Source organism: Nerophis ophidion, linkage group LG22, assembly GCF_033978795.1.
Source record: "Nerophis ophidion isolate RoL-2023_Sa linkage group LG22, RoL_Noph_v1.0, whole genome shotgun sequence".
Classification (NCBI taxonomy): Eukaryota; Metazoa; Chordata; class Actinopteri; order Syngnathiformes; family Syngnathidae; genus Nerophis; species Nerophis ophidion.
In genome coordinates, this window is record NC_084632.1 from 11,872,677 (window position 1) to 11,891,326 (window position 18,650).

The window sequence follows — 18,650 nt, forward strand, 5'->3', positions numbered from 1 at the left end:
CTTAGTGAGTACAAAGTATAAAAGAGTGTGTACTAATAGTGTGTAAAAAGTATAATATAGTGTGTACTATTAGTGAGTACAAATTATAAAATAGTGTGTACTATTACTGAGTACTATTACTGAGTACAAAGTATAAAACAGTGTTTACTTTTAGTGTGTACAATGTATAAAATAGTGTGTACTGTTAGTTTACAAAGTATAAAATAGGGAGTACTATTAGTGAGTGCAAACTGTAAAAGAGTGTGGACTATTATTGTGTACGAAGTATAAAATAGTCTGTACAAAGTATAAAATAGTATGTACTATTAGTGTGTAAAACGTATAAAACAGTGTGCACTTTTTGTGAGTACAAAGCGTAAAATAGTGTGTAGTATTAGTGAGTACAACGTATAAAATAGTGTGTACTATTAGTGTGTAAAATTTTATAACAGTGTGTACTATTATTGAGTACAAATTTTAAAATATTGTGTACTATTAGTGTGTACAAAGTTTAAAATAGTGTGTACTACAAGTGTGTACAAAGTATAAAACAGTGTGTATTATTAGTGTGTAAAAAGTATAAACTAGTGTGTACTATTAGTGTGAAAAATTATAAAATAGTGTGTACTATTAGTATATATAACGTACAAAAAGTGTGTACAAAGTGTAAAATAGTTTGTACTATAAGTGAGTTCAAAGTATAACATTTTGTGTAGTATTAGTGAGTACATATTATAAAATTGTGTGTACTACTAGTTTGTATAAAGTATAAAATAGTGTGTACTAGTAGTGAGTACAAAGTGTAAAATAGTGTGTACTAATAGTGAGTACAAAGTATAAAATATTGTGTACTATTAATGAGTACAAAGTATTAAATAGTGTGTACTTTTAGTGTGTACAAAGTATAAAATTGTGTGTACTATTAGTGAGTACAAATGGAAAAACACTAGCTGTTTTCAAATATGACTATGAATATAAAGAAATAACTCTCAAATATGAATACATGTAAATATCTCTCTCCGTCACTAACAACATATGACTTGATCCTTTTTTTTTTTACCACTAACCTGTATCACTTCACTTCTCTTAGAATTTGCCTCTGGTTTTTCTTCAAGCTAACTGGCTTTGAAGCAAAACGTCTGCTACCCAATATTTGATACTGTTATTTTAAAGATGTGTGGTTATTATCCAATCCAGCGTTTTTCAACCACTGTGTCGCGAGATATTGTCTGGTGTGCCGTGGGAGATGATGTCATTTCACATAATTGGGTTAAAATATGTAGAGAGGCGGAGCCGGCGAACAAGCAGTTGGGCGGGGCACGATGGAGCCTGGGCCAAGATGGCGGCAAGGAGGCGGAGACGATGACCGAGCGGAGAGGCGGGGCGTGCCGGGAGCGACGCTACGAGCGAGATCAGGTGCGTGGCTCACACACCGGGACACAATTGACTTGTCTCCTCACAGTGTATAAAAGGGGAGAAGGAGGAGAGATCGGGGCGGAAGGAGTAGGAGAGCCGGCAGCAACGACGAAGAAGCAAGAGCGCCCAAGAGCAGACGAGGACGACGACAACGGCGGCTGAAAAGCAGACCGTGAACGAGCAGTGGAGGAAGGAGCTGAAAAGCGACCCAATCTACACTGAAGCTTTATTGAAAAATAAACAAGTCAAACCTGCAAAAGAGATGTCCTTCCTGGGTGGCCAGTGGAACCCAAGCGCCGACAGGGAAAGTCGTTCACAAATATTTTTAGCAAATATAATTATATAAATTATATATATATAGCGCTTTTCTCTAGTGACTCAAAGCGCTTTACATAGTGAAACCCAATATCTAAGTTACATTTAAACCAATGTGGGTGGCACTGGGAGCACGTGGGTAAAGTGTCTTGCCAAAGGACACAACGGCAGTGACTAGGATGGCGGAAGCGGGAATCGAACCTGCAACCCTCAAGTTGCTGGCATGGCCACTCTACCAACCGAGCTATACCGCCCCACATTATCAATCAATCAATCAATCAATGTTTACTTATATAGCCCTAAATCACTAGTGTCTCAAAGGGCTGCACAAACCACCACGACATCCTCGGTAGGCCCACATAAGGGCAAGGAAAACTCACACCCAGTGGGACATCGGTGACAATAATGACCCAGTGGGACGTCGGTGACAATGATGACTATGAGAACCTTAGAGAGGAGGAAAGCAATGGATGTCGAGCAGGTCTAACATGATACTGTGAAAGTTCAATCCACAATGGATGCAACACAGTCGCGAGAGTCCAGTCCAAACACAGCAGCGAGAGTCCCGTTCACAGCGGAGCCAGCAGGAAACCATCCCAAGGGTAGCGGACCAGCAGCGCAGAGATGTCCCCAGCCGATACACAGAGGGACATAGAAGAAAAAGAAAAGAAACGGCAGATCAACTGGTCTAAAAAGGGAGTCTATTTAAAGGCTAGAGTATACAAATGAGTTTTAAGGTGAGACTTAAATGCTTCTACTGAGGTGGCATCGCGAACTGTTACCGGGAGGGCATTCCAGAGTACTGGAGCCCGAACGGAAAATGCTCTATAGCCCGCAGACTTTTTTTGGGCTTTGGGAATCACTAATAAGCCGGAGTCCTTTGAACGCAGATTTCTTGCCGGGACATATGGTACAATACAATCGGCAAGATAAGATGGAGCTAGACCGTGTAGTATTTTATACGTAAGTAGTAAAACCTTAAAGTCACATCTTAAGTGCACAGGAAGCCAGTGCAGGTGAGCCAGTACAGGCGTAATGTGATCAAACTTTCTTGTTCTTGTCAAAAGTCTAGCAGCCGCATTTTGTACCAACTGTAATCTTTTAATGCTAGACATGGGGAGACCCGAAAATAATACGTTACAGTAGTCGAGGCGAGACGTAACAAACGCATGGATAATGATCTCAGCGTCTTTAGTGGACAGAATGGAGCGAATTTTAGCGATGTTACGGAGATGAAAGAAGGCCGTTTTAGTAACGCTTTTAATGTGTGCCTCAAAGGAGAGAGTTGGGTCGAAGATAATACCCAGATTCTTTACCGTGTCGCCTTGTTTAATTGTTTGGTTGTCAAATGTTAGAGTTGTATTATTAAATAGAGTTCGGTGTCTAGCAGGACCGATAATCAGCATTTCCGTTTTTTTGGCGTTGAGTTGCAAAAAGTTAGCGGACATCCATTGTTTAATTTCATTAAGACACGCCTCCAGCTGACTACAGTCCGGCGTGTTGGTCAGCTTTAGGGGCATGTAGAGTTGGGTGTCATCAGCATAACAGTGAAAGCTAATACCGTATTTGCGTATGATGTCACCTAGAGGCAGCATGTAGATGCTGAAGAGTGCAGGGCCAAGGACCGAACCCTGGGGAACTCCACACGTTACCTTAACGTAGTCCGAGGTCACATTGTTATGGGAGACACACTGCATCCTATCAGTAAGATAAGAGTTAAACCAAGACAGGGCTAAGTCTGACATACCAATTCGTGTTTTGATACGTTCTAATAAAATATTATGATCGACAGTATCGAAAGCAGCGCTAAGATCGAGGAGCAGCAACATAGATGACGCATCAGAATCCATCGTTAGCAATAGATCATTAGTCATTTTTGCGAGGGCTGTCTCCATGGAGTGATTTGCCCTGAAACCGGATTGAAAGGTTTCACATAGATTGTTAGACGCTAAGTGTTCATTTAACTGCTCCGCAACAATTTTTTCAAGGATTTTTGAAATAAAGGGAAGGTGAGACACCGGTCGGTAATTTACCATGAGGTCAGGATCGAGGTTAGGTCTTTTAAGAAGAGGATGAATAACCGCTTTTTTGAATGCTAGGGGAACAGTGCCCGAGGAAAGTGATAAGTTTATAATATTTAGCACTGATGGACCTAATAATACAAAAAGCTCCTTGATCAGTTTCCCAGGAAGAGGGTCAAGTAAACATGTTGTCTGTTTTATTCCATTTACACGTTGTAACAATTCCTCTAATGTTATTTCCTCAAAACGAGAGAAACTATTTTGGAGGGCAGTATCCGCCGTATATACAATCGTGTCAGTGTTAATAGAACCCCGTTGTAGCTGGGACGCATTGTCTTTAATCTCCTTTCTAATGACTTCAATTTTCTTACTAAAGAATTGCATAAAGTCATCAGCTGAGTGGGTTGAGCTACTGGAAGGAATCCCTTGTTGGGTTAGCGATGCTACCGTACTAAACAAAAATTTAGGATCGTTTTTATTACGGTGGATGAGATTTGAGTAATATTTAGCTTTAGCTAAGGTAAGCATGCGTTTATAAGTTATTAAACCATCACTCCATGCTTGATGGTGCACCTCAAGTTTAGTCGTGCGCCATTTGCGTTCCAGCTTTCTACTTAATAATTTCTGAGCTCTAGTTTCTTCTGTAAACCACGGGGTGCGCTTTTTTGGAGCCTTTTTTAACTTTAGCGGTGCTATGTTATCAATGGTTTCGCGCAGGGCGTCGTTAAAGTTGTTAGTGAGGTTATCAATAGAGCCCACATACTTTGGGAACTGTGCCATTACCGAGGGCAGTAGGTCCGCAAGAGTTGTCGTTGTGGCTGTATTAATGTTGCGGCTGCTATAGCAGGTATTATTATTATTAGTTTGACGAACATGCGTCTGAACCTCGAATTTTATAAGGTAATGATCGGACAATACTTTAGTATACGGGAGTATCGTAACTTTGGAAACGGTGATGCCCCTGACAAGCACTAGGTCTATCGTATTACCGTTGCGATGCGTGGGTTAATTTATTATTTGTGTGAGACCACAGCTATCAATTACAGTCTGGAGCGCTACGCACGGTGGGTCCGATGGGGTATTCATATGGATATTAAAGTCCCCCATTATGATTATATTATCGGCGTGTGTCACTAGATCAGCAACGAACTCTGAGAATTCATTAATAAAGTCCGAATAGGGCCCTGGGGGGCGGTAGATAATAGCCAGGTGTAGAGGCAGCGGTGTGACAGACCTCATAGTAAGCACCTCAAACGATTTATATTTATTATTTATGTTAGGACTAAGGTTAAAGTTTTCGTTGTATATTAGTGCGACCCCCCCACCCCTTTTGAGCGGACGGGCAATATGTGCATGTGTAAAGTTAGGAGGACATGCCTCATTTAGCGCAAAAAAGTCGTTTGGTTTAAGCCAGGTTTCGCTGAGACCGATGACGTTAAGATTGTTGTCTCTGATAATATCATTAACTAACAACGTTTTAGGAGACAATGATCTTATGTTTAAAAAACCTATATTATAGGTAGTGGGCTGTTTTATGGAGTTTTTGATCAAATTATCCGTAGTAGCAATATTAATAATGTTGTGTTTATTATGCCCAGTGCATTTAGTATAGTTACGACCATATCTAGGAATTGATACGACAGGAATTTTCCGATTGTTTGATTGTTGCTTTGATAAACTGCACGCATCATAGTTAGCCACCTCGGTAAAACACATGTCCAACTCTGAAACACTCAAAGCAGAAAAAACGTGTTCTAATTTAACTGACTCCTTACCCAGACCAGTAGTCTCGCATTTTCCATCTAAATCCGTCTTCGGGATGGAGGAAAGTGGTGTTCTGTGGGGATTAGCCTTCTGCTTTGTTTTAAGCCCCGCTCGGCATCCGCGTTTCCGATCACACCGCTGGCGTCTGCTCCGTAGACGGCCCCCGCTGCTACTAGACTCCGCTGCTTCACAGGCCGCTGGATGTAGCCGCCGATGTATTCCCATGCTAGTTAGCAAGTCTAGCACGCAAGTGTCTATCAGTCCAAAACGGCCTGATTCGTCCACATCCAGAAGTGTCTGGCGGTCGTACGTGATCACGGAGTGACCACGATGTGAGCCAGCCATAAAGTTTGTGGAATTGTCCGGTATTTCTTCCAAATGTTCCATCTTTAGCAGGAGCTCCTCGAGAGCGCAGCCCGTCCGGGCGCCGCCATCTTGGAATCTTGGATTATAATTATAATTATAATAATTGGATTATAATTATAATCCGCATTTAATGTGCCGTGTCTTTGCTGTCTAGAGCTCGGCTGAGTGACCGTGTAATACTCATCCATATCAGTAGGTGGCAGCAGGTAACTACTTGCTTTGTAACATGGTTTGTCGAGATCACAATATGTGAACGGCAGCGGTAGGCAGGGTGGAGGTAAAAACAGTGTCTAATGCTTAAACCAAAAATAAACAAAAGGCGGGTGCCACTAAGAAAAGGCATTGAAGCTTAGGGAAGGCTATGTAAAACGAAACTAAAACTGAACTGGCTGTGGAGTAAACAGAAAAAAAGAATGCTGGACGACAGCAAAGACTTAATGCGGGGCAGCAGACGGCGTCCACAAAGTACATCTGTAAATGTGTAACAGGGTCAATTACGTCTCGTAAATAATGTATTTTATAATGTTGTATTATTCTTATAATTACACAAAATGTGTAAGTTACATGTAAATACCTGATGTTGTTCGATGTTTTGAACCATTGTCTCGTTTCCCCCCCTACTACAATATTTACTGTGACACCTTTCTTTTTATATCCATTGGACACGCCTTCCAACTTACCTTTTGTCTTCGATAACGGGAGAGATAGGCATCCATGCGACGACAGGAACTGTATTGTCTTGTTAAGAACTTAAGTTCACTTTTTTGTTCATTATTATATTTGTTTTGGGGCTTGACGATGGCAAAAAGTTATTGACGACAGTTGTATTCAGTAAAGTGCATCCGGGCAGCAACCCGAGGTGTCAGTTGTGTTCCATAAAATCCACGCAATGCAGAGGAAAAGACCAGCGGTTACACAACAAAATAGAGAACACTACACACAGGAAAACAGCAATTAACTCCAAATACAAACCCCGTTTCCATATGAGTTGGGAAATTGTGTTTGATGTAAATATAAACGGAATACAATGATTTGCAAATCATTTTCAACCCATATTCAGTTGAATATGTTACAAAGACAACATATTTGATGTTCAACACATGACAAAGAAGTTGGGAAAGGTGGCAATAAATACTGATAAAGTTGAGGAATGCTCATCAAACACTTATTTGGAACATCCCAATGGTGTGCAGGCTAATTAGGAACATGTGAGTGCCATGATTGGGTATAAAAACAGCTTCCCGAAAAATGCTCAGTCTTTCACAAGAAAGGATGGGGCGAGGTACACCCCTTTGTCCACAACTGAGTGAGCAAATAGTCAAACAGTTTAAGAACAACGTTTCTCAAAGTGCAATTGCAAGAAATTTCGGGATTTCAACATCTACGGTCATCAAAAGATTCAGAGAATCTGGAGAAATGACTCCACGTAAGCGTCATGGCCGGAAACCAACATTTAATGACCGTGACTTTCAATCCCTCAGACGGCACTGTATCAAAAACCGACATCAATCTCTAAAGGATATCACCACATGGGCTTAGAACACTTCAGAAAACCACTGTCTTTAAATACAGTTGGTCGCTACATCTGTGAGTGAGAGTTAAAGCTCTACTTTGCAAAGCGAAAGTCATTTATCAACAACATCCAGAAACGTCGTCGGCTTCTCTGGCCCGAGATCATCTAAGAAGGACTGACACAAAGTGGAAAAGTGTTCTGTGTCCACATTTCAAATTGTTTTTGGAAATATTCGACGTCGTGTCATCCGGACCAAAGGTGAAGTGAACCATCCAGACTGTTATCGACGCAAAGTTCAAAAGCCAACTTACACATTTGTTTATGAGTTTGAACATCAAATATCTTGTCTTTGTAGCATATTCAACTGAATATGGGTTGAAAAGGATTTGCAAATCATTGTATTCTGTTTATATTTACATCTAACACAATTTCCCAACTCATATGATAACAGGGTTTGTAAGTCAGGTCGTGATGTGACAGGTGGTGACAGTACACCTATTTTGAGAAAAGAGCTATAGTGATGCATGCTTGTTTATGGTTTGAATTTATATCCAACAATTGCGAAAACGGCTTTTTACTGTCAATATCGGCTGCTGTTAATAGTGCTACTGTTTCATTTTTTCATGTTTTCAGTGCCTCGGGATTTTTCCAATGAATAAAATGTGCCTTGGCTCGAAAAAGGTTGAAAAATATTGGTGTAATTTACTGGATGTTCACATCAGCGCAAACAGACCGGGAGTCTGCGATGAAACTATGAACAAAACAAAGTATTTGCCTGCGCTTTCATTGACCTGCGGCCATGAAAAGCTATGATGTGTGTGCTAATATTACTACTGAATGTCAATTTATCATAGAGCATTAAAGGGGAAGTACTTCCACTTTCAAGGTCTGGCCAAGCTTCAAAACTGCAGATCCCTCTTCTAGCAGCAGAAGCCAAAACGTCTGTTTGTGTTTGAACCTCACGTGATGGATTCCCTTGCCTGGAGAAAGCTGCACATGCTCAGTTCGTCTCCGCACACATGCACGTCACTAGAGATGTCCGATAATGGCATTTTTTTGCAGATATTCCGATATTGTCCAACACTTAGTTACCGATTCCAATATCAGTTGGTACCGATATATACAGTCGTGGAATTAACACATTATTATGACTAATTTTGTTGTGATGCATTAAACAATGTAACAAGGTTTTCCAAAATAAATCAACTCAAGTTATGGAAAAAAATGCCAACATGGCACTGACATATTTATTATTATCCCGCAGTCAGGTAACAAATTAAAATCTGAGACACAAAAGTGAAGTGTGAAGTGAATTATATTTATATAGTGCTTTTCTCTAGTGACTCAAAGCGCTTTACATAGTGAAAACCCAATAGCTAAGTTACATTTAAAGCAGTGTGGGTGGCACTGGGAGCAGGTGGGTAAAGTCAATCAATCAATCAATGTTTACTTATATAGCCCTAAATCACTAGTGTCTCAAAGGGCTGCACAAACCGCAACACAAACCACTACGACATCCTCGGTAGACACACATAAGGGCAAGGAAAACTCATACTTTTTGCAACTCAACGCCAAAAAAACGGAAATGCTGATTATCGGTCCTGCTAGACACCGAACTCTATTTAATAATACAACTCTAACATTTGACAACCAAACAATTAAACAAGGCGACACGGTAAAGAATCTGGGTATTATCTTCAACCCAACTCTCTCCTTTGAGGCACACATTAAAAGCGTTACTAAAACGGCCTTCTTTCATCTCCTTAATATCGCAAAAATTCGCTCCATTTTGTCCACTAAAGACGCTGAGATCATTATCCATGCGTTTGTTACGTCTCGCCTCGACTACTGTAACGTACTATTTTTGGGTCTCCCCATGTCTAACATTAAAAGATTACAGTTGGTACAAAATGCGGCTGCTAGACTTTTGACAAGAACAAGAAAGTTTGATCACATTACGCCTGTACTGGCTCACCTGCACTGGCTTCCTGTGCACTTAAGATGTGACTTTAAGGTTTTACTACTTACGTATAAAATACTACACGGTCTAGCTCCATCCTATCTTGCCGATTGTATTGTACCATATGTCCCGGCAAGAAATCTGCGTTCAAAGGACTCCGGCTTATTAGTGATTCCCAAAGCCCCAAAAAAGTCTGCGGGCTATAGAGCGTTTTCCGTTCGGGCTCCAGTACTCTGGAATGCCCTCCCGGTAACAGTTCGAGATGCTACTTCAGTAGAAGCATTTAAGTCTCACCTTAAAACTCATTTGTATACTCTAGCCTTTAAATAGACTCCCTTTTTAGACCAGTTGATCTGCCGTTTCTTTTCTTTTCCTCCTATGTCCCACTCTCCCTTGTGGAGGGGGTCCGGTCCGATCCGGTGGCCATGTACTGCTCGCCTGTGTATCGGCTGGGGACATCTCTGCGCTGCTGATCCGCCTCCGCTTGGGATGGTTTCCTGCTGGCTCCGCTGTGAACGGGACTCTCGCTGCTGTGTTGGATCCGCTTTGGACTGGACTCTCGCGACTGTGTTGGATTCATTATGGATTGAACTTTCACAGTATCATGTTGAACTTTCACAGTATCATGTTAGACCCGCTCGACATCCATTGCTTTCCTCCTCTCCAAGGTTCTCATAGTCATTATTGTCACCGATGTCCCACTGGGTGTGAGTTTTCCTTGCCCTTATGTGGGCCTACCGAGGATGTCGTGGTGGTTTGTGCAGCCCTTTGAGACACTAGTGATTTAGGGCTATATAAGTAAACATTGATTGATTGATACCCAGTGGGACGTCGGTGACAATGATGACTATGAGAACCTTGGAGAGGACGAAAGCAATGGATGTCTTGCCCAAGGACACAACGGCAGGGGATCGAACCTGCAACCCTCAAGTTGCTGGCACGGCCACTCTACCAACCGAGCTATGCTATATAAAAAGTAGAGATGTCCAATAATGGCTTTTTGCCGATATCCGATATTCCGATTAATTACCGATTCCAATATCAACCGATACCGATATATACAGTCGTGGAATTAACACATTATCATGCCTAATTTTGTTGTGATGCCCCGCTGGATGCATTAAACAAGGTTTTCAAAATAAAGTACCTCAAGTTATGGAAGGTATGACATATTTATTATTGAGTCACAAAATGTATTATTTTTTTTTAACATGCCTCAAAACAGCAGCTTGGAATTTGGGACATGCTCTCCATGAGAATGCATGAGGAGGTTGAGGTGGGCGGACTTAGTGCTGCAAGGGGTTCTGGGTATTTGTTCTGTTGTGTTTATGTCGTGTTACGGTGCGTATGTTCTCCCGAAATGTGTTTGTCATTCTTGTTTCGGTGTGGGTTCACGGTGTGGCGCGTATTTGGGACAGCGTGGCGCAGTGCAAAGGGTGGCCGTGCGCAACCCGAGGGGCCCCTGGTTCAAATCCCCCCTAGTACCAACCTCGTCACGTCCCTTGTGTCCTGAGCAAGACACTTCACCCTTTGCTCCTGATGGGTGCTGGTTAGCGCCTTGCATGGCAGCTCCCTTCATCAGTGTGTGTGAATGTGTGTGTGAATGGGTAAATGTGGAAGTAGTGTCAAAGCGCTTTGAGTACCTTGAAGGTAGAAAAGCGCTATACAAGTACAACCCATCCATCCAGCCATCCATCTTCTTCCGCCTATCCGAGGTCGGGTCACGGGGGCAACAGCCTAAGCAGGGAAACCCAGACTTCCCTCTCCCCAGCCACTTCGTCTAGCTCTTCCTGGGGGATCCCGAGGCGTTCCCAGGCCAGCCGGGAGACATAGTCTTCCCAACGTGTCCTGGGTCTTCCCCGTGGCCTCCTACCGGTTGGACGTGCCCTAAACACCTCCCTAGGGAGGCGTTCGGGTGGCATCCTGACCAGATGCCCGAACCACCTCATCTGGCTCCTCTCGATGTGAAGGAGCAGCGGCTTTACTTTGAGTTCTTCCCGGATGGCAGAGCTTCTCACCCTATCTCTAAGGGAGAGCCCCACCATCCGGCGGAGGAAACTCATTTCGGCCGCTTGTACCCGTGATCTTATCCTTTCGGTCATGACCCAAAGCTCATGACCATAGGTGAGGATGGGAACGTAGATCGACTGGTATATTGAGGGCTTTGCCTTCCAGCTCAGCTCTTTCTTCACCACAACGGATCGGTACAACGTCCGCATTACTGAAGACGCCGCACCGATCCGCCTGTCGATCTCACGATTCACTCTTCCCCCACTCGAGAACAAGACTCCTAGGTACTTGAACTCCTCCACTTGGGGCAGGATCTCCTCCCCAACCCGGAGATGGCATTCCACCCTTTTCCGGGCGAGAACCATGGAGGTGCTGATTCTCATTCCGGTCGCTTCACACTCAGCTGCGAACCGATCCAAGTACAAGTACAACCCATTTATCATTTATTTATTTGTTACAGTGTTAAAGTTGTTTATAAGGCCACCCTCAGTGTGACCTGTATGGCTGTTGACCAAGTATGCATGCATTCACTTGTGTAGATATAATGTGACTGGACCGGCACGCGAAGGCAGTGCCTTTAAGGTTTATCGGTGCTCTGTACTTCTCCCTACGAATTTTACTTTTTGAAACCGATACCGATAATTTCCGATATCACATTTTAAAGCATTTATCGGCCGATAATATCGGCAGTCCGATCATTTTGTTCCGGAAAGCTTGCAGCAGCATCGTATTGATAAAATATTCTTCCTAATGCTCCTGTGCCAGGAGTTGTTGCACCTAATTCTGTGGTCTAAGTCAACATCCCTGTGATCAGGAGGTCACATGACTCACATGTGGCGGCGGCGTGCGTGGTCGTCCTTTTTGTGGCCATCGCTGACGAATCAAAGTTGCCTGCTTAGTTTGTGGTTGGCAAGGTCAAGAGCTTTTTTTTCTCTCTCATTAGACAACACGCCTAACCTCCTCGCTGCTCGGAAAGAAGGAATGACGCGCTAATCTGGAGTCCCCCCCGGGCCCCACACCCTCGTCTATTTTCTAGGTAGCGGGATCCGGAATTGCTGCTGGTTAAAACCAGTTTAACCTTTGACCCCTTGTGCAAACCATTACATCCACAGAGAAAAAGTGACGTGCATGCAGCAACCGGCTCTTCGTGAACCGGTCGTACCGTTTGTATTCCGCGCGGGAATTTGTGACCCCAGTTCATGCAAATTCAGCCAATTATTAAAGTACGACACCCCCTCCCTTCAGAAGCATCAGATGCCATGTAATTAGGGAAAGTCCAAAAAAAAGAGGAGGCGTAGAATTCTGCTAGAGCGTGGTGGAAGACTGTACAAGAGTACAGCCCAGATGTTTTTCCTCATTGAGCTAAATTGAATCCTGTCTCTGTTTAATTCCTTGCTTCTTGTCTGTTTAATAGATGCCATCGACGTTTGAACCTGACGCTTCTATCCATCCATCCATTTTCTACCGCTTATTCCATTTGGGGGCGCTGGTGCCTATCTCAGCTACAATTGGGCGGAAGGCGGTGTAAACCCTGGACAAGTCGCCACCCCATCGCATGGCCAACACTGATAGACAGACAACATTCACACTTACATTCACACACTAGGGCCAATTTTAGTGTTGCCAATCAACCTATCCCCAGGTGCGTGTCTTTGGAAGTGGGAGGAAGCCGGAGTACCCGGGGAGAACATGTAAACTCCACACAGAAATATCCCGAGCCCCCGGGATTGAACCCAGGACTACTCAGGACCTTTGTATTGCGACGCCAGTTCACGCACATTCAGCCAATCCCAGCGAATTATGCACAGCCTTGCAACTTTTTATGAATCCCGCTCGTTTCAGCCGATTGAATTTGTCAACATGTCAACTATCATATTGTTTTTTTTCCTAGCTATAGAGTGTAACGGTATATAAGTCGCATCAGCCAAATTTTAGAAGAAAAAATATTTTTACAAGAACTATAAGCCGGAATGAAAGATTTTGTAAATGTTTATTTACATATTGTATTTTCCGGACCCTAAGACGTCTCCTCATTGAGCTAAATTGAATCCTGTCTCTGTTTAATTCCTTGCTTCTTGTCTGTTTAATAGATGCCATCAGTGTTTGAACCTGACACTTATATTCCGTAAAATAGGGTAATATCTATGAACACGAACTCAAGTATCAAAAATTGGTATCGATTCCCAGGCACTGGGATGTGGTGATTAAACCCAGGACTACTCAGGACCTTCGTATTGCGACGCCAGTTCACGCAAATTCAGCCAATCCCAGCGAATTATGCACAGCCTTGCAACTTTTTATAAATCCCGCTCGTTTCAGCCGATTGAATTTGTCAACATGTCAACTATAATATTGTTTTTTTTCCCTAGCTATTGAGTGTAACAGTATATAAATATCATCAGCCAAATTTTAGAAGAAAACATATTTTTACAAGAACTACAAGCCAGAATGAAAGATTTTGTAAATGTTTATTTACATATTGTATTTTCCGGACCCTAACGTGTCTCCTCATTGAGCTAAATTGAATCCTGTCTCTGTTTAATTCCTTGCTTCTTGCCTGTTTAATAGATGCCATCAGTGTTTGAACCTGACACTTATAGTCCGTAAAATAGGGTAATATCTATGAACACGAACTCAAGTGTCAAAAATTGGTATCGATTCCCAGGCACTGGGATGTGGTGATTGAACCCAGGACTACTCAGGACCTTCGTATTGCGACGCCAGTTCACGCAAATTCAGCCAATCCCAGCGAATTATGCACAGCCTTGCAAATTTTTATAAATCCCGCTTGTTTCAGCCGATTGAATTTGTCAACATGTCAACTATCATGTTGTGTTTTTTCCCTAGCTATAGAGTGTAACAGTATATAAATATCATCAGCCAAATTTTAGAAGAAAACATATTTTTACAAGAACTATAAGCCAGAATGAAAGATTTTGTAAATGTTTATTTACATATTGTATTTTCCGGACCCTAACGTGTCTCCTCATTGAGCTAAATTGAATCCTGTCTCTGTTTAATTCCTTGCTTCTTGTCTGTTTAATAGATGCCATCAGTGTTTGAACCTGACACTTATAGTCCGTAAATTAGGGTAATATCTATGAACACAAACTCAAGTATCAAAAATTGGTATCGATTCCCAGGCACTGGGATGTGGTGATTGAACCCAGGACTACTCAAGACCTTCGTATTGCGACACCACTTCACGCAAATTCAGCCAATCCCAGCGAATTATGCACAGCCTTGCCACTTTTTATAAATCCCGCTCGTTTCAGCCGATTGAATTTGTCAACATGTCAACTATCATATTGTTTTTTTTCCCTCGCTATAGAGTGTAACAGTATATAAGTCGCATCAGCCAAATTTTAGAAGAAAAAATATTTTTACAAGAACTATAAGCCGGAATGAAAGATTTTGTAAATGTTTATTTACATATTGTATTTTCCGGACCCTAAGGTGTCTCCTCATTGAGCTAAATTGAATCCTGTCTCTGTTTAATTCCTTGCTTCTTGTCTGTTTAATAGATGCCATCAGTGTTTGAACCTGACACTTATAGTCCGTAAAATAGGGTAATATCTATGAACACAAACTCAAGTATCAAAAATTGGTATCGATTCCCAGGCACTGCGATGTGGTGATTGAACCCAGCACTACTCAGGACCTTCGTATTGTGACGCCAGTTCATGCAAATTCAGCCAATCCCAGCGAATTATGCACAGCCTTGCAACTTTTTATGAATCCCGCTCGTTTCAGCCGATTGAATTTGTCAACATGTCAACTATCATGTTGTTTTTTTCCTAGCTATAGAGTGTAACAGTATATGAGTCGCATTAGCCAAATTTTAGAAGAAAAAATATTTTTACAAGAACTATAAGCTGGAATGAAAGATTTTGTAAATGTTTATTTACATATTGTATTTTGCGGACCCTAAGGCGTCTCCTCATTGAGCTAAATTGAATCCTGTCTCTGTTTAATTCCTTGCTTCTTGTCTGTTTAATAGATGCCATCAGTGTTTGAACCTGACACTTATAGTCCGTAAAATAGGGTAATATCTATGAACACAAACTCAAGTATCAAAAATTGGTATCGATTCCCAGGCACTGGGATGTGGTGATTGAACCCAGGACTACTCAAGACCTTCGTATTGCGACGCCAGTTCACGCAAATTCAGCCAATCCCAGCGAATTATGCACAGCCTTGCCACTTTTTATAAATCCCGCTCGTTTCAGCCGATTGAATTTGTCAACATGTCAACTATCATATTGTTTTTTTTCCCTCGCTATAGAGTGTAACAGTATATAAATCGCATCAGCCAAATTTTAGAAGAAAAAATATTTTTACAAGAACTAGAAGCCGGAATGAAAGATTTTGTAAATGTTTATTTACATATTGTATTTTCCGGACCCTAAGACGTCTCCTCATTGAGCTAAATTGAATCCTGTCTCTGTTTAATTCCTTGCTTCTTGTCTGTTTAATAGATGCCATCAGTGTTTGAACCTGACACTTATAGTCCGTAAACTAGGGTAATATCTATGAACACAAACTCAAGTATCAAAAATTGGTATCGATTCCCAGGCACTGGGATGTGGTGATTGAACCCAGAACTACTCAAGACCTTTGTATTGCGACGCTAGTTCACGCAAATTCCGCCAATCCCAGCAAATTATGCACAGCCTTGCAACTTTTTATAAATCCCGCTCGTTTCAGCCGATTGAATTTGTCAACATGTCAATTATCATGTTGTTTTTGTCCTAGCTATAGAGTGTAACAGTATATAAGTCGCATCAGCCACATTTTAGAAGAAAAAATATTTTTACAAGAACTACAAGCCAAAATGAAAGATTTTGTAAATGTTTTTTTACATATTGGATTTTCCGGATCCTAATGTGTCTCTTCATTGAGCTAAATTGAATCCTGTCTCTGTTTAATTCCTTGCTTCTTGCCTGTTTAATAGATGCCATCAGTGTTTGAACCTGACACTTATAGTCTGTAAAATAGGGTAATATCTATGAACACGAACTCAAGTATCAAAAATTGGTATCGATTCCCAGGCACTGGGATGTGGTGATTGAACCCAGAACTACTCAGGACCTTCGTATTGCGACGCCAGTTCACGCAAATTCAGCCAATCCCAGCAAATTATGCACAGCCTTGCCACTTTTTATAAATCCCGCTCGTTTCAGCCGATTGAATTTGTCAACATGTCAACTATCATATTGTTTTTTTTCCCTCGCTATAGAGTGTAACAGTATATAAATCGCATCAGCCAAATTTTAGAAGAAAAAATATTTTTACAAGAACTAGAAGCCGGAATGAAAGATTTTGTAAATGTTTATTTACATATTGTATTTTCCGGACCCTAAGGCGTCTCCTCATTGAGCTAAATTGAATCCTGTCTCTGTTTAATTCCTTGCTTCTTGCCTGTTTAATAGATGCCATCAGTGGTTGAACCTGACACTTATATTCCGTAAAATAGGGTAATATCTATGAACACACACTCAAGTATCAAAAAGTTGGTATCGATTCCCAGTCACTGGGATGTGGTGATTGAACCCAGGACTACTCAGGACCTTCGTATTGCGACGCCAGTTCACGCAAATTCAGCCAATCCCAGCGAATTATGCGCAGCCTTGCAACTTTTTATAAATCCCGCTCGTTTCAGCCGATTGAATTTGTCAACATGTCAACTATCATATTGTTTTTTATCCTAGCTATAGAGTGTAACAGTATATAAGTCGCATCAGCTAAATTTTAGAAGAAAAAATATTTTTACAAGAACTATAAGCCGGAATGAAAGATTTTGTAAATGTTTATTTACATATTGTATTTTCCGGACCATAAGGTGTCTCTCCTCATTGAGCTAAATTGAATCCTGTCATTGTTTAATTCCTTGCTTCTTGCCTGTTTAATAGATGCCATGAGTGTTTGAACCTGACACTTATAGTCCGTAAAATAGGGTAATATCTATGAACACACACTCAAGTATCAAAAAGTTGGTATCGATTCCCAGTCACTGGGATGTTGTGATTGAACCCAGGACTACTCGGGACCTTCGTATTGCGACGCCAGTTCACACAAATTCAGCAAATTCTAGCGAATTATGCACAGCCTTGCAACTTTTTATAAATCCCGCTCGTTTCAGCCGATTGAATTTGTCAACATGTCAACTATCATATTGTTTTTTTTCCTAGCTATAGAGTGTAACAGTATTTAAGTCACATCAGCCAAATTTTAGAAGAAAAAATATTTTTACAAGAACTAGAAGCCGGAATGAAAGATTTTGTAAATGTTTATTTACATATTGTATTTTCCGGACCCTAAGGCGTCTCCTCATTGAGCTAAATTGAATCCTGTCTCTGTTTAATTCCTTGCTTCTTGTCTGTTTAATAGATGCCATCAGTGTTTGAACCTGACACTTATAGTCCGTAAAATAGGGTAATATCTATGAACACACGCTCAAGTATCAAAAATTGGTATCGATTCCCAGGCACTGGGATGTGGTGAATGGTGCCCATCCCCATACAGTAGTTGCCGGTCTTGTTAGCGGCATTCAGCGTGACTTGTTGTGTCTTCTATACACACGAGTGGAAGGCATAACACAGGCAGTGCCAGGGGAGCCCTGTGCTGATGCATCATCCCTTCCTACATGGCCATCATTTACCAGCGACAGCCCAGATGTGATAAGAGATGTGGCGGAGAAAATCAGATGCCCAGAGGTCACTTGCAAGGTCCTGGGGAGGAGTTCATTATGGAAGACTTTATCGATGTCCTTCAGTTATATCGCGCATGTGTGTGTGTTTGCGTGTGTGTGTGTGTTGTGACCGCAAAGGAATAGAGATGAAGACTGTGATGGGCGGACAGTGAACTGCCTGATTGTTGTTGGCTCAGAAACATCTTGTGTGTGTTTCCTTGTATTGTTCTTTTTAAAGTCATTGTGCGTCGAGCAAACAATATAAATGTTATTGTGTGTTTGTGTGTGAGCGAGTGTTGTCCGGTACCAACATTATTTTTGATATTTTTCCGTACTTTTGTAAATAAATGGGACCACAAAAAAATTGCATTATTGACTTTATTTTAACAAAAAATCTTAGGGTACATTAAACATATATGTTAGGAATTGGTCAGGGAGGTGACCCCAGGATGCAGAGACGGAAGGCAAGGTGGAATTACAAAAAAAGGGAAGATTTAATACTGTATTGTCTTGAATTTCCGCCGGGGCGCTAATTAATTCAAAACCTCTTCTCACTCCGGCGCTTACCAAAGGCATGCGGTTAATTTAGGCCTGCGCTTATAAATTTGAGTGTGA

General features: G+C 41.7%; 1 protein-coding gene across 1 annotated transcript in view; it reads right to left on the bottom strand.

The window, feature by feature from the left end:
• LOC133540574 (arf-GAP with coiled-coil, ANK repeat and PH domain-containing protein 2-like) overlaps positions 1-5,565 on the bottom strand; it is a 1,007,806-nt gene extending 1,002,241 nt beyond the window's left edge. Inside the window, exon 1 of the mRNA XM_061883285.1 lies at positions 5,507-5,565. Coding sequence (XP_061739269.1) covers positions 5,507-5,526 — 20 coding nt within the window. The 5' untranslated portion in view covers positions 5,527-5,565. The remainder of the gene's footprint in view (positions 1-5,506) is intronic.
• Positions 5,566-18,650: the final 13,085 nt, after the last annotated feature.